The following is a 14,899-nucleotide window of genomic DNA, read 5'->3' on the forward strand; positions in this document are numbered from 1 at the left end:
TATGGAGGGAGTGATACTATCTCGGCTATAATCATGAAGGATTAACAACCAAATGTATTAATAAGAGTGACTTTTGAATGGTATTGTACATATTAGTGCAGAGTAGAGCCAAAGAAGCACTGCATGTATGAACAACAAAGGTCGCTGCGATAGGAAGAAAGTAACGGGTTGAAATATCTGGATTGTGAATCACTTTTCCCTGCATCTGTGTAAGTTACTAGAAAACAATTGTTAAAACAGAAACCACAAACATGCTCTGAGTATATGATGGACGATTGCCTGTACTGTGGGAGTGTTGTATTTACATCACTGAGCAAAGTTACTCCAAAATATGGCAGAAAGTAAGACTAGGTGAATGTGGCACAGATGGAAATGAGTGACAGCTGCATCCGGTAACCACCCGCACTTCAAAACATACCACGAACCTTCATTATGACATAACAGGTCAATGAATCATTCTGCTGACTAGAGAAGAGCGCAGCTGTATCGCAGCAGAGCTGTTAGATGGAACCAGAGCTCTGCATTATCAGCGAGAGAAAAATGGCAGGTACAAGAAAAAGAAGTGTGGGAAAGAAGGAAACAAACGGAGGAGGATGCAACAAACAAAAATGGGTGGAGAGAGCGAGAGATGAAAATATTTTGTTTTGTGCCTTGCTTGCTGTATTACATTCTGCTCCTATTATTTTCTGAGCTATACCGAGCCTTATGTTCAATTACTGGAAACACAACAGCTCACAATATCCACCGCGAAACAATATCCAGCCTACATTTCATCTAGACACCACTTGACAGACGGAAACATTAAAATATGGTGTCGGGCGGGTGCAGGAAGTGGGAGGGGTGAGGGGGTGGCCGACGGAGCATGATTGCTACCATCATGAAACCATAGGTAAAAAAATGGCCTCATGGCAAGAAACTACAAACACAAAAGAAAACAAGATAAATGTTGCTCACTGTACGTGGCAAAATGCACCGTTTCCATTCGTGAAAACGATATAGAGGCTCTTTGTATTTTTATGAAACTGTTAAGAGGTTGTTGCCATCCTCAAGGGCCAGGGTGAGTTACACTTTATTATCATATTAAAACTTAATTAGAGGAAAATACATTTGGAAATGCACAAGATCTGAGAAAACAAAAACTCACCCTGAGGCAGGCAGTCAATGAGCCCTGAAGTATACTCAGGCTCCTAATGAAGCTAAATTGTTGGAGCAAACAGAAAACCTTGAGCCTGGGGACTCGCTATGGATCTCAGTGAATGTGCCAAGTGTTAATAACAAAACAAGCTTCGAGAGTGACCCGTCTGATCTGAGCTACAGTAACTGGAAAACTTTGATTATCCAAAATTCTTTAATATCACTTTGATCACTTTGACGAGGACAGAAATAAGCAGACAGATGATCCTAAGGATGAAGAATGACATGAGAGGCAATTAAAAATTATCAAGGCGCAAAATGCAGAATATTGTTTCACGGCTGGGCTTTATATCATGCTGCAAAAACGTATTTACTTGTTTGTGTTTTCCACAAATATTTTTGAAAGTTTTTCACCGAGACGCAAGCTGTGGAAAAAATGCTGACCACGTTTAAATTATGACTAAATTCCTTCATCCTTTCTTGCCCTCCCACTTATTTCTTCCCTTCTGTCTAATCTAATACAACCCCACTTGACAACAGCTGTGTAGCATGTTGAATCAAAGGGAAGATTTAAAAAAAAAAACAATAAGCAATCTAGAAATGTTAATTAGTAAGTGATGTAAGGCAACTGTAACGCTGACTTGTGTTCATAACAAACAGTAAATACAGCATTGTGTTGCTGCATCTGTCAGGTTTATGTTTGTGCTGCAAATGTCAACGATATTTCAGCTGTAATTAAACAGTACCCACTAATCTCCCTGTGTGGCCACAAGTCTGCAGATTAAGGCCTTTACACTCCAGGGGCGTGACGGATAAACAACACAAACATGTGACATTCTCGCCTGCAAATATTCGGCATTAAAACCATTCATACCGGCAGCGATGCAAATCAAAAGTAAACTATGTAAACTACTATCCCGATTACCTATTTGTTCATTGATACAACTCCATATGTCACTTTTGTCATATATGCCTTTATTCGCCGTGCAAAAGCTCAGAAAACGTCAACTCCTGTGAACGTCCTTGCGACAAAAACAACAGTTAAAAAAAAACAACCATATTGACGCGTGAATTCGTCTAACAAAAATATGATCACCCCTTAGTGTGCAAAGACCTTTACTTTCCTCACAACTAAAATTGTCCTTAGTTTACAATATGGCTGCCCTTTATTAGAAGTGAATGGCGGAAGGCTGGACTGGGTATTACTGCACCTCCCTCCGAACTGAAAGCATTTGATGCATTCATTAACTAGAAACAGAAAAAGTTGCAGGCTTGGATTAGTCCTTTCCAGGGTGTGCTTTTGCTGTGAGTAAAATTGACAACATGTTTTCTTGCATGGCTGGACTTGGTCGATATGTCCAGGATCACTGAACCTAATCTTTAACCAAAATTAAGACGGAGAGAAATCTTAGTGTTGGCATGTTGCTGGGCTGTTTTAACACGTAGGAAGGATTCTAAAAGGTTGTTCTAGTGGGAATTTGAATACGGAAGCTGCGATTGTAAATTACTTCAAGGTGATAATGGACTGCGTTTCAATATGTCCAGGACTGCCTTTGGGCTGTTTTGCATCTCATGAGTACCTGTGGAGTAATTGGGATTATCACACCTCAATTCACCTACCTTTCATCATTATGGATGAAATCACAGGTTTCCAATGTGATAATGAAAGTCTGTAAACTGTGTGGATTCTATTTGCGTGTCATATTTACCAAGTGTCTAAGATGACGGCACCAAATGTGTCATGGATTCACTGGACTGAAGGGAGGAGTTATTTTCTTCCGCTCGGTTTGTGTGGAACATAATCATTGTTTGTTTCTTAATGAATACTGATTTATACATGGCTTGTACTGGGAGCTCTGCGGTGTTTGCTACAAGAACAATCATACTCTCCTATCTGTTAAAAATGTACAAAGCCTACCATGCAACTAAAAGAACACGTTCTGTTAAATGGTTATTATGGACATAGATTGCACATAAACAAAGGCTAGTAAAAAATGCCCAATCACCGTATATCTGCACTCGCCCGCCCCAAGACAAGTCTGCAAAAGATGGGAGTGAGCCATCTGCAGTTCACATCCGAGATGAAAAAGTGATGTGATTTCATCTGTGAACTGGGAGGATGATTTCTGCCCTTCTCCCAGACAGAAAAATCACCCTGGACGCCCGGGGGAACAGCAGCAAAGTGTGACTGAGCACCAAATGACCAGACAGAGGCTTTCATTGAGAATACGTCAAACCCAGAAGGCATAAACTGTTGACGTTCAGCGACGTTATGTTGCGACAGACATAACTGTAATAATCTGAAGGATCCTCTTTACTAACTTGACTTCTTCAGTGGACTTAATGCTCTGCTGTTTTCCAACGATATCGTTAGAATAACAAAATGATGAGGTTTTCTATTCTGTACAGTATTGGAGCAATTCAGTCAGTGCCATAAAAGTACCAAGACTCCATACACAGCCCAACACCGGATGACACTTGATAGTTAGAGCCAAAAAGGGTTTCAGGCCGATATTCAAATTAAAAGAGTGAACATCTCTGTTCAAAATGCTACGAATGAGATGCTGAACCCACGGATTACCATAAAGGAAATGAAACGGCTAATACCTAATGCATAGCCATGAAGGTTGAGGGGAAGTTTAATTAAGACGGCACAGTCTTAAACAAAAGAAGTCAAGTACCCGCAGACACGGCACGCAAGGAATGCTGACAATACACCTGCTTTGACCGCAGATGTGGCAGATGTGTGTTTTTGCTTCGATAAGTCAGACAGATGGGTCAGCAGTTAAGGGGCTCGTATTTAAAAAGACGGGGACATGAAGCGCGCCCGGGCTCGCTCTCTCCCCGTCTCTCTGTCATGTGCTGGCGTCCTCAAAAAGGTGACAAATTCGATACAGAGCGCCATCGTTCACTGTCCTGTTTGGTGCTGACAGAATAGGCCTCAGTTGGGGGAGGGCGGAGTAGAGGGAGGAGAGACAGCCAAACGAGTTAACGGATGACTGCTCGAGCCAAAGACACGGAGAGAAAGATGGGGGAGTTAAGAGAAAGGACCAAGAGAAAATGAAAGAGTTCATTATTGCCAAGCAAGTGACTGGCATGGGCGGGCTATATAAAACCACTGTGTATACAACACCATTTACTGAAATGAAACTGAAATGGAAACGAAATCACTGACAAATATCTCGCTGAAATGAAGTGCAATTAGACTCATTGTGAGTTCAGTACTTAAGTGTTGGGGCGTGCAGTGCAGTTCCGAGACCTTGAAAAATGGTGATCCAATTTAGGTAATGACTCTTGGCCCAAAAAGGCCTCTCAATCTAAGGGCTGGTGATCGAACAAACATTTTGGATACTGACACCTTTTCTTTGATACCGGTTCCTGAACATTATTTTTTTTCAATACCATTTCTTTAGAATCTATTTTTACAAAGAGACAATTACATTACACGTTAGTTTCCGTGTAGTTTAGAGGGGGAGAGTGTTACCCAGGTTGTTTTCTGTGGCTACAATTTACAGGTGTCCCCTAAACACCTCATAGGCAAGCTAGACTGGTAGCAACAATTTGCAGATGTCCCCTAAAAGCCTCACTTACAAGCCATCACCAGATTCTACAATCTACCAATATATCCTTAAGGCTTTACATGTTGCCCCATTCAGCTGATGAGCACGTACAGGTTGGCCACAACCAGCCAAAAAGAAATAATTCTTCAAATTTAGATTTTTTTGCATTGTATTGTTTTGGATTGGAGTCAAGAGAAAGACTTTGGTTAAAATATTCCATGTTTCAAGGCATTTCTATTGGAAGCACCGGTTGTGGGACAATCACTGTAACCAGTGTGCTGCCGCACAACCTGCTGGAAGGAAAGAGAGAGGAGGAAGATGGACTGGCAGAAAGAGTCTTGCTCACTGGCTGAACTGTTGTCTTTTACATTCCTCGGAGTCTGTGTGCTGCGCTGCTGATTTGTGGACTCGGATTAGTAGTGCAGAATGGACTACTCTTCTTTATCAAACTGAGACGGTGCAGTGGAGACGCTCCCCTGAGAACTGGTGGAGGGAAAACTTCTGGAGCCTGGACTACTGGTTCTTAAACTACAGGTGGCCACATGGGCAAAGTAGGAAGGCTAAAAATTAGAAAGAGTGAGGAGGGAGGGAGATGCACTTCTGCAAACTGGCACCTCATAAATCTGACATGCAGCCAAGTAGAGAGAAAGAAAGCCCGGGAGAAGGAACACACACAGAGAGAGAGAGAGAGAGAGAGAGAGAGAGAGAGAGAGAGAGAGAGAGAGAGAGAGAGAGAGAGAGAGAGAGAGAGAGAGAGAGAGAGAGAGAGAGAGAGAGAGAGAGAGAGAGAGAGAGGACTGAACAGGAAAATGAAGTGGAATGTATAAAATATAGACAAGAGGGGAGTTTCTTCTCGATGACATTGTCGTTGGGCTCCCTTCCATAACCAATCCATGCCGTCAATTTCATGCTCAACAGCCCGCCGGCAAAGAGGCCGTTTGCATCAGTGCAAGGATCCACGGGTACAGTTAGTGTCAGTAACAGATGGTGTGCCGCAGAGAACCAGAAGATGCTTTTATCTTTCGATATGATCTATTATAGAACACTGTCATTCAAGATGCATATTCAACATTTGACTCGAAAATTTTAACTCAAACTAGGCTACTTGTAAAACAATTAAAGGATGTCTGTCTTCATCCAAACGTACAACTATTGTACCGTCAATCTTCACGTCTGTCTTTGATTATGGAAATATTCTATAATGTCACGTTGCCGTTCAGCACTTAAAACTGTGTCAAAATACTTTGCTTTATCACGAAAGACAAAGTTCATACTCGTCATTGTTCTCTGTATCGCATGGTGTCGTGTTATGTTTTTATGAAGCTGTACTGCTGAAGTTTCCAAACAACCACACATCTCTTCTCTCAATCAAAATCAAATAACTGCTGCGCAAAATCCAGTAAATACTGGAAGGAAAATTTAAAAAAAAAATTCAGCCTGGACACAATTTTTCCAACATTTTTAGCGCAAGTGACTTGATGGGAAAAAAAAAATTTTTTTGCCACAACGGGCTGCAATGTAACACTTTGTGGCAGCTCATCTTACCTGTGTAGCCATCTTGCCGTAGTCCACCCAGCGCAGAGTGGCGAAGTTTGTGGACTCTGCACAGTTGAAGCCGTGGTTGAAGCCAGCATGGTAGCCATAAGGAAACGTGATCATGAATTCCCCTTCATTCTGAGTTATCTGTTCACAAAAAGAGAAAACACAGACTAAGGAATCGTGCTCCATTCTCATCCTGCGTGTTGAAATGATCAGTTGTCTCCGTTTATGCCGTCTCATCAGCGGAAGTTATTTCTTACAGCTGACACTCATGATTTTTGGACTTTTTTTTTTTTTTTTTTATCTGATCTAAGTTTCAAACATACTCCGTTATTACCCATGAGTCTCCCATAGACAAACATTGCCATTCGGGTCTTAGGGATAAACACGGAGTTTAACTCTCTCGAAACAACTTTTCTCTAAACTTTTTCAGACTCGCAAGCAAAATTAATTCAACCTAACCTGATTGCCGCTCCGAGTGTTGAGTGTCTTCCCATGAGCTCAGAGTTATTCTGAGAATGTTTTAAAAATGTGAGGACAAGTTGAGCACGTTCTTTTTTTTTAATGTGTTGCCCCAAAACTTAAGCCCGTGGATCTCGACTTCTTTGTGAAACCTGGATCCCGGCAATCAAGAGACACATCAAGCCAGACAAGGTGACAGGCATGAAGGAAGAAACAGGGCTAGAAGCTCGAAGCGGGAGATAAACTTCCCCAACTAAAGGCAGAGGTTCCGATATCAAACATCCCTTCTTTTTTTTTTTTTGCTCTCACAAAAACACAAGACAATTTTATTTTTACATGAGAATCAGGAAAGATACTGTAGGTGTGTAACAAGTAACATGTTCGCTGTGATAATGACGTCCTAAGGGGGGAGTGATGAGGTAAGCGGGGTGGGAACCTGATGCTGACTGTGGAGAACTTTGGATGCCTCCCCCTCCCCCCCCTCCCATCAATCTTTCGTACATTTTTGCCCTGTGAGGACTCCTCTTGCATAATGAACAGAACAAAATCAGTAACCTGGAAAGATACTAATTAATTTCATATCATGGACAAAAAAAAACAACAACAAAAATATCTCTATTCATGCTGTAAACAGCCTGTGTAATGTTTGCGGCAAAGCCGAGTCATTCAAAACAAGCCCACCTCTTCTGCAATATACACAGGCCCCACTTGGAGAACAAACCTAACACTAAAGAACAAAATGAACTTTATTTTCTCCCTCTTGTGTCATGTATGCATGGACCAGTCACACTCACCCTGTCAAAGGGAATGCCATATTTCTTCAGGATGGATGGAGATATCAGGGTCATCTTGTGGCGAAGGAAGGCATCGCAGCCTTGGGAGCTGCCGGGGAAGAAGCCTGAGGAAGGTGAAAGCGAGCACATGGCCTTCAGTGCATTTCATCGGTAAGCAAAAGTTGGCACACCTTGATTATTAGCAAACATTGTTTATCAAACAATAAACTTAAAGACGGTTTTCAAATGTCAGGGGAAACAATTTTGCGGTTTCTTTGTGAGGGACTGTCTGGCAACAAACTGTAGCTGGTGAGTGTGCAGCAGAAAACGGAGGATGTGCAGTAGTTTCAAGGTTATCAGTTAAGAACTGAGACCGATTCAGCACTTGTTCCTGAAAGCCATTAATTATCATCATCATTTCCTGGTCCCACAATACCCCGACGTCATCATACCCCTGTGGTCTCTGCCTATCAGCTGTGATTGGAAAGTAAAACGTCCAATAACATGGCAGCTGAATAGACGCTAAACACAGCGAAAACACAGCTGATATACAGTATGGAACAGACGCAGCAGTTGTACATTACAAGCATTACCGTCGATTAATGATTTGCTCCAATAAATTGTTAGAAAAAAAAAGGATTATTCCACTGTGAAAAGCTGCAACGCACTAATCACGCACTTAAAATTAGGTTACGCTGGAAAGCATTCAGGAACGGACAGTCCAGTATTATTTCAGGGGCCAATCAGGAAGTTCAGAAGCTGCTCTTGTTGCGTGGGAACTGATAGCGGCACCGTGACGTGCACAGCGCAGGGGGATGCGATAATATTCACGAGTAAGTGTTCAAAGTTACGATGCGTCATCAACGTCAGGACTTACACGTTACACGTTATTTTGACCAGACGCATCAGGGCGCAGTCGTGAACTGTGGATTCATCCCTCAGTTCCAACACGACGGCGACACCCACTCGCAGTGTATTGAAAGCAACACAATCGTCACCGTCCTACTCACCGGATTTGGCTCCCTGTGACTTCTTTCTGTTGCCCTGACATTTGACGCAAAATCTGATGTGTGACGACCCATCCAAGGCTGTCTGCCAAGGAGAAACACTGAGCACAGCAGTATTATCCCCATAATCCAGCAAAATCATTCGAGTCTGTCAGCCTCTATGATTTAGGTTTAATATTTTTTCGCACACCAACACAAAACCAAGTATTTGTGTAGAAATGCACTTAGAACTTTAAAAAAAATAAAAAAAAAAAAGTGTATTCTGCGTAAGATACTAAACAAAGATTACTGGGTAACCACATTTAAGCAGAAGATCATATAACATCAACATGTGTTGGATTAGCCCGATTACTCCACACCCTCCATTCACATGCTGTGGGATTAGCGTATGGATTTCCATGTTTCCTTTCTATACGTAATGGAATATTTTCAATGTATTTTGACATTTACAACTGAAAAGCTTTCTCCAGCTGAAACGTAGCCGTGTTTATCACATTATTGTTAATCCCACAACCTGGAAAAGGAAATCCGGTTTTGTAAATTCATTTGCTGCCCAGAGTGTGGAATAATCACATTACCATTATGTTGTGAACGCACTGATTGTGAGCCTTCAGGTTGGATTTCAGGGGCAATCTGATGGAACCATTACAGGCTTAATACAACACAAAACTGAACCTGGGTGCTGTCACCTCCAATGATATGTGATCCCATTCAGTCCGACCAAAGAGAAAAGCTAATGCTTGGAGACTTGCTTTGTATATTTGAAACATACTGATAATACAAAACGGCAGCGGTACGAAAAACATTTAGAGACAGAGGCAAGTGATTGTTTTAAGCACGGCCTCATTTGTTTACAGCAATATAATTAATCCAAAACAATATAATGAGGTTTAAAACTGCTTCGCTTTAATTGCTGATGTCCGTGTCCTCAAGGTCACAACTAAAACGTTCTGCTGTCGCAGTATTTTATAAAGACCACTCAAATTGTGCGCCGTGCAAAACGTGAGATTGGAACTTATTACTTCGATACATAAAAGCACAGTCAGCAACTTGCCTTTACTTTTATGCTACTAAACAAACCCACTTCCTTAAAAACACAGACCCCTTTGAGATCATAATATACCCCTGACATTTTGGACTTTCAAAGCTCCAACTCGCGCTCTAAAACAAAGGTTCACGTTTGCTCTCGGAGACAGAGAGCCTCAGACAGCCTCTGCATAATCAAAAGACAGAATTTCCCCTCCATCGCTCACTCTCCCTGCTCTTTACTGTCTGTACCCGCCGGTGCCTCAAAGGGGGGTCCATTCAAGCCTCCACCCAGTTAAACTTTAATGTGACTGACAGTATAATCGGCACCCATTTCATCCTTCATTTTCACTGCATTGTTTCAGCCTCTGTTCCACCCTACAAAGCAAAAGAGGGAGAGAGGGACTCGACTCTCTCATTGCCTGCCTGCTTGTTGGAGCTGATAAAGGTGAATAATGTGCCGACAGAGCCTGGGTATTAATCCCCATTAAAATGCAGCTGGCTCTCTTAGCTCTCCACGGGGTAATATTAACTTAAAGGCTTCATTCTGTCCTTTTGAGTTTGAAAATTAAGTTCGTGCCTCCAACCCTGAACCCCACCCTCCTGCCCCCCCACCCCCACCCCCACCCCCCTGCCTGCCCCACCTGAAACCCTCTGAAACCATGGCGGCAATGAAGCAGAGATGAGGAGTGATAAGAGCAACGTCTGTCGCTGTGTCAAATGTTTGGAGAGGGGTTTTCAAGTAACAAGACCATTGTCCCAGTCCAATTTGGTATTCCTGCTACACTCATAACTGTCTTTTTAGGACCTCATAAACAGTTGGCTGCTTGTGCTGACGATGGCTTTGATAGGTCAGTGGGTGCCTGTTAAATAACGTTGGCAATGCTTTCCTCCTACTGCCAGCTGCTTAGATAAGGAGAGAGGAAGGCTGCAGTCTGACTAGCTGGAAGCTGAATGCTGAAGAATGATAAAAGCGTCGACATACGATGTGTTTTTTTAAGGTTTGATAGAATGCAGTAGAATCAGATCTATTGTATGAAACTAGTGTCAAATTCATTTATCAAATCTGAACTGAATTTTCTTAAGCAAATCTATTTAGGTTTAATTTAATCTAACCATTAAATGCATGCCTCGGATCTTTAGCAACCCAGGTCTATAGCACACTATGTCAACCTCATTCACTTCACTCAATTAAGCATTTAACTTCCTGGTATTCCTCAAAGTATTTGTCAATGTTGTGCTGTCAACATGCCAAAAATAATAGTAACAGGATAAGTGTGTGGAATTTAGTGGCATCTACTGGTGAGGCTGCAGATTGCACCAACTGAATACACCTCACCCTCCCCGTGTATGAGGACTTGCAATAGCCTTCAGGTAATGTAACAAAGAAAAAAGAAATAGACTAAAACAGGTGGCAAAATGAACACAGCATTTATATGTAGTTCAAACTACAGCCTTGGACAGCTGTGAGGTAGTTATATCCAGTATGAGTGAAGCCTAATCTTTCAGAATTACAGCAGGTTTGAAGATAAATTACATTGTAAATTATTTGATGGTTTTCCTTTTGAAAAGGCTCCTCGCCTTTCACACTTCACATAGTGTGTGCTACATATTCCAGCCACTCCACCACAAAAGGAAGATAGCGAGTGACAGAGGCTATGCATTAGTGATCACTGATTTGTAGCGGGTTCTTCCTGACAAGGACAGTCTGTCTATGTAATGCAGTTTGAATTAAGCATCTCTCCCTCATCATCCCCACATCCTCTACCTGCCTCTGAGCAACATGCAATACACGAGTTAATCCTCATTGATCAAAACAGGGAATAAGAGGAGAGGGAGAACATGAGTGCTCGAGAGGGAGGAGGGAGATGAAAGGAGACATCTTGTGCGACAGAAAGAAGGCAGAGTGGCTTCACTTCACAAGGTCTCATTGATCCGCCACAGACAAGAGTTGTAGATTTGAGGCAGAAACCTCCATGTTAGCGCCAACTCCGGCTACGGCAGTCAGCAAAGAATGTAATGTTAAAAGTGTACCGGGGATCAAGTCCGCCCTACTCTTTAACAATGGTTCAAATGGGTTCTATTTTTGTCACGTAACATGTGTGCTCGGCAAGTATCAGCAGCCAATGTTGCTCTACGGCACCATAAGCATTCATCGGCACACAGTCCAGATTGATTGGCCTTCATTGCATCGGGCTTCGTGGGTTTTCTCCAATTCCTTCTGCAGAACAGACAGTTGATGATGCTGGCTTCACTTCAAACAGCCTCTTCTCCGAACTCGGCATCTATAGTCCTCCTGATCCTTTTAGCACACGCGAAGCGCTTCGAGGCGCTCTCCCTTCTCAAACTCCATTTGAGCACAGCCAGGTGACAAAGAAATATTGTTTTTATATGTGGTGGGGAAGTGAGATATCTACTTTTCTCACCCACTGAATACATAAGAAAGATGTTCCGGCGCATGGCCCACAGCGTGCGCCGCGCTGTTTACTGTGAGCACCACTGTGTTTGTCAGACCAGAAACTGCAGAAAGGTTTATTGTTAGTAGTAAATAGTTCTAAACGCTGCTGCCCATACTGTGCTCGGGGAGGAACGAAGCAACATGTAGTTCAGAGGTTCTCCCTTGCGGACCAGGAAGTGTGTGTTGATAGTGTGTATTCTGTGCATGTTTTACGTGCGCAGCATCCGTATGATTTTATGGCGTGTGCTCGGACAAAAACAAAAATGGATTTGAATTGAAAACAGGTCCTACCTTGTGCCAGTCTCTCCAGCCTCTTGCCATGCTCAGGTGGGACAGCATACCTGCAGACAGAGGAAAGGGTGATCAGTTTGGTCTGGTATTAAGAGAGGAGGAAGGACACAAGTTTTGACATCTTGGTAACATCACAAGTCGTATCGTACTTTATTGTCCAACACAGTTAGCTCGTGTTTCTCTTCCTCTTGCTCCAACAGACTTGTATAATAACGAAAACTAAATTTCTCTCGTACGAGTATGATCTCTAAAAACTAAGATTTTTAAATCTCTGATAACACTTGGTTTCTTTACATGCTGAGGACCTACAAGGAATTGGCAAGTTTTACTTTTAGGTCTAAGACCTTTTTGGTAATAATGGTTTTCCTAGTAAAACAGATGGAAAAGTAGAAAGTGAAGGCCAACAAGACTACAGGTCAGCACGACTGAGCATTTAAGATGGAATGAAACCACTGCTTTCCTTTAGGATTTCTAATGGTATTAAATTAAGTAAAGGCCAGGTTTCAATGCAAAGCAAATTGTAGAGGCAGCAGAATATAATATAGTTTATGAAGCCAATATAAAACATGAATGGACACAAATTCGTGCTCAATGTGTAAAGTGAGGCAAAGACACGACCCGACGAGAATTTCATCTCATCTTGAACAAGACAATTGCAAGCTATGGCTCATCATAGTCCCAATCAGAAACTGACAGTGATGAGCACAAAGGGCAAGACACTGGAGGGAAATAACAGAAGACATAAGTTTCTGTTAAATTTTCGATATCTGTCAGAGATGGAGGTGTCACACAACACAGGCACACTCCAAAGACACCTAAGGTCTACACAGCTTCTACAATCTGGAGCAAAAATAAACAAAAACATACTGTAAAATCATTCCCGGGATCAATTTTGTGAATAACAAAAGGACATAACTCTGAACGTTCCTTGAGAATAAAAACGGACACAACAGCATCACTGGCTAATAGGTGCCTTGAAGAAATCCATTGTCTAGAGACGTATAACAAGTTACAATGTGAATGGGAGAAGAATGAGAAAGAGGGAGGGCGGTGGAGGAAATAAAATGAGAGATAAAGTGCAGGATCGGGAGAAATTAGCGTTTTGGGAGTGCCAAGTTATTTCTCAGGCCTCAGCACTCGCTGCTTTAACAAATGAAATTACCCATAACGAACCATTCATCGTTCCTCCTCCAATCTTCTCTTTCACATGTGCACACATTATACAAACCAACCACTACTTCTTTCCATGTTGATGTTGAGTTTAGCCTATTCATCCATTACTGCTTTGTTTCTTTAAATGCCATATTGGTGGGAATGCGCTAAAACTCCCTTCTTTGTGTCTTTAACCATATCTAAATATGTGTCCTTCTTCTGCCTCCGTCCTCTTACTGCAAATACATTGACCCAGGGACTTTGGCTCTGTGTTGCAGTACAGCAAAGTATTACCATTACTAAAGTGTTTGTACTAGCAATATGGTAGGAAGTGTGAAGTATGAGGCATAACGCCAAATGCCATTTGCTACATTTAGAAAGCAAGTTTATTTGTATAACAGAGTGGGAGGAAGTCAGCAGAGCTCAACTCTAATCCGCTCATTTGTGAAGTTATTACACACTCTTTATTACTGCAATTATTTCCTCTAATTTCCTTTAATTCTCCAGAGAACCTAAGCAATGAACTACAGGTGTGTGTGTGTGTGTGGGGGGGGGGGGGGGGGCAGCATTTTTCCTTTCTTACTGAAGCCTCAACATGGATGTTGGAAACAAGCTAAGAAAGAGAAGAAGATGATGAGAAAAAAGGAGAAAGAGATGGTGAGATGGAACAACAATTAACAGAAGAGAAGAAGAATGAGCAAGAGCGTAAAACAGAGAGGAGGGGAGAGGGGAAAAAAAGAGAAAATGTCCAGTTCAGTCAGAGGTGCCAAAAACATGGTGCCACACTGCCACCTGGAGACAAAAGCTGAGACCTTAAGAAGCGCAGACTCCTCTACTGTTGTATTATTACAGAGTTGCACCAGTACATCAGAGGCTTGTGACAAAAATAATCAGGTTATATCAGAGTAATAATTTGTCTGGCAGCTATTCCACAAAGGACAATAATAAATAATAACTTCAGACTGATGGTGGATCCCATTATGCTTCAGAGGTAACTAAAAACTTACTGACCTTATGGTTTTATATTATGAACCTCACACTGCAGTTGCCCAACAGGCAGTCACACACTCCGTTACATAAAACAGCTACAAAAAACAAAAAAAAACTATTTGCACTGTAAACACTCGGATCTATTTGTGTGCAGCAACATGTCTCAGTTTTATGACGATGCAGCTCAAATCACATTTAACAACTTCTGGACTACAACTCCCCCAGCACTCATTATTGTGACATTATCTGAGGACTTAGCCGCACCAGACAGATAAAACACAGTGTGTGTTGAGTAGTGTCTGTTACAGCGTCTGTGTTTAGCTAAATATGTCGAGGCTGTGCCTCTGAGCTGAGGATGAAATTGATATTGATCCTCTCATTGAACTCTGGGGAATACAGAAAATAAGCATATCTCGTCGAATGTTTGAGTCTTCCTTTAAAAAGGTGTTTTTAATCCTCAGAAGGATCCCATTTAAGCTCTCCGTTCAAATGCGCTCAAATTTCCAT

At 42.0% G+C, this 14,899-nt stretch overlaps 1 protein-coding gene across 2 annotated transcripts in view; it reads right to left on the minus strand.

The window, feature by feature from the left end:
* kdm4b (lysine (K)-specific demethylase 4B) overlaps window positions 1-14,899 on the minus strand; it is a 45,739-nt gene that overhangs the window by 18,225 nt on the left and 12,615 nt on the right. For both annotated transcript variants that reach the window (XM_069702292.1, XM_069702293.1), the window contains exons 6-8: window positions 12,251-12,300; window positions 7,490-7,593; window positions 6,240-6,377 (exon numbers count right to left, since the gene is read on the minus strand). In XM_069702292.1, the coding sequence (XP_069558393.1) occupies window positions 6,240-6,377; window positions 7,490-7,593; window positions 12,251-12,300 (292 nt within the window). The remainder of the gene's footprint in view (window positions 1-6,239; window positions 6,378-7,489; window positions 7,594-12,250; window positions 12,301-14,899) is intronic.

This window comes from Brachyistius frenatus, unplaced genomic scaffold (genome assembly GCF_029030835.1).
Source record: "Brachyistius frenatus isolate BFR_SWC_R1_liver_20210118 unplaced genomic scaffold, ASM2903083v1 Contig_41, whole genome shotgun sequence".
In the NCBI taxonomy this organism is placed as follows: Eukaryota; Metazoa; Chordata; class Actinopteri; family Embiotocidae; genus Brachyistius; species Brachyistius frenatus.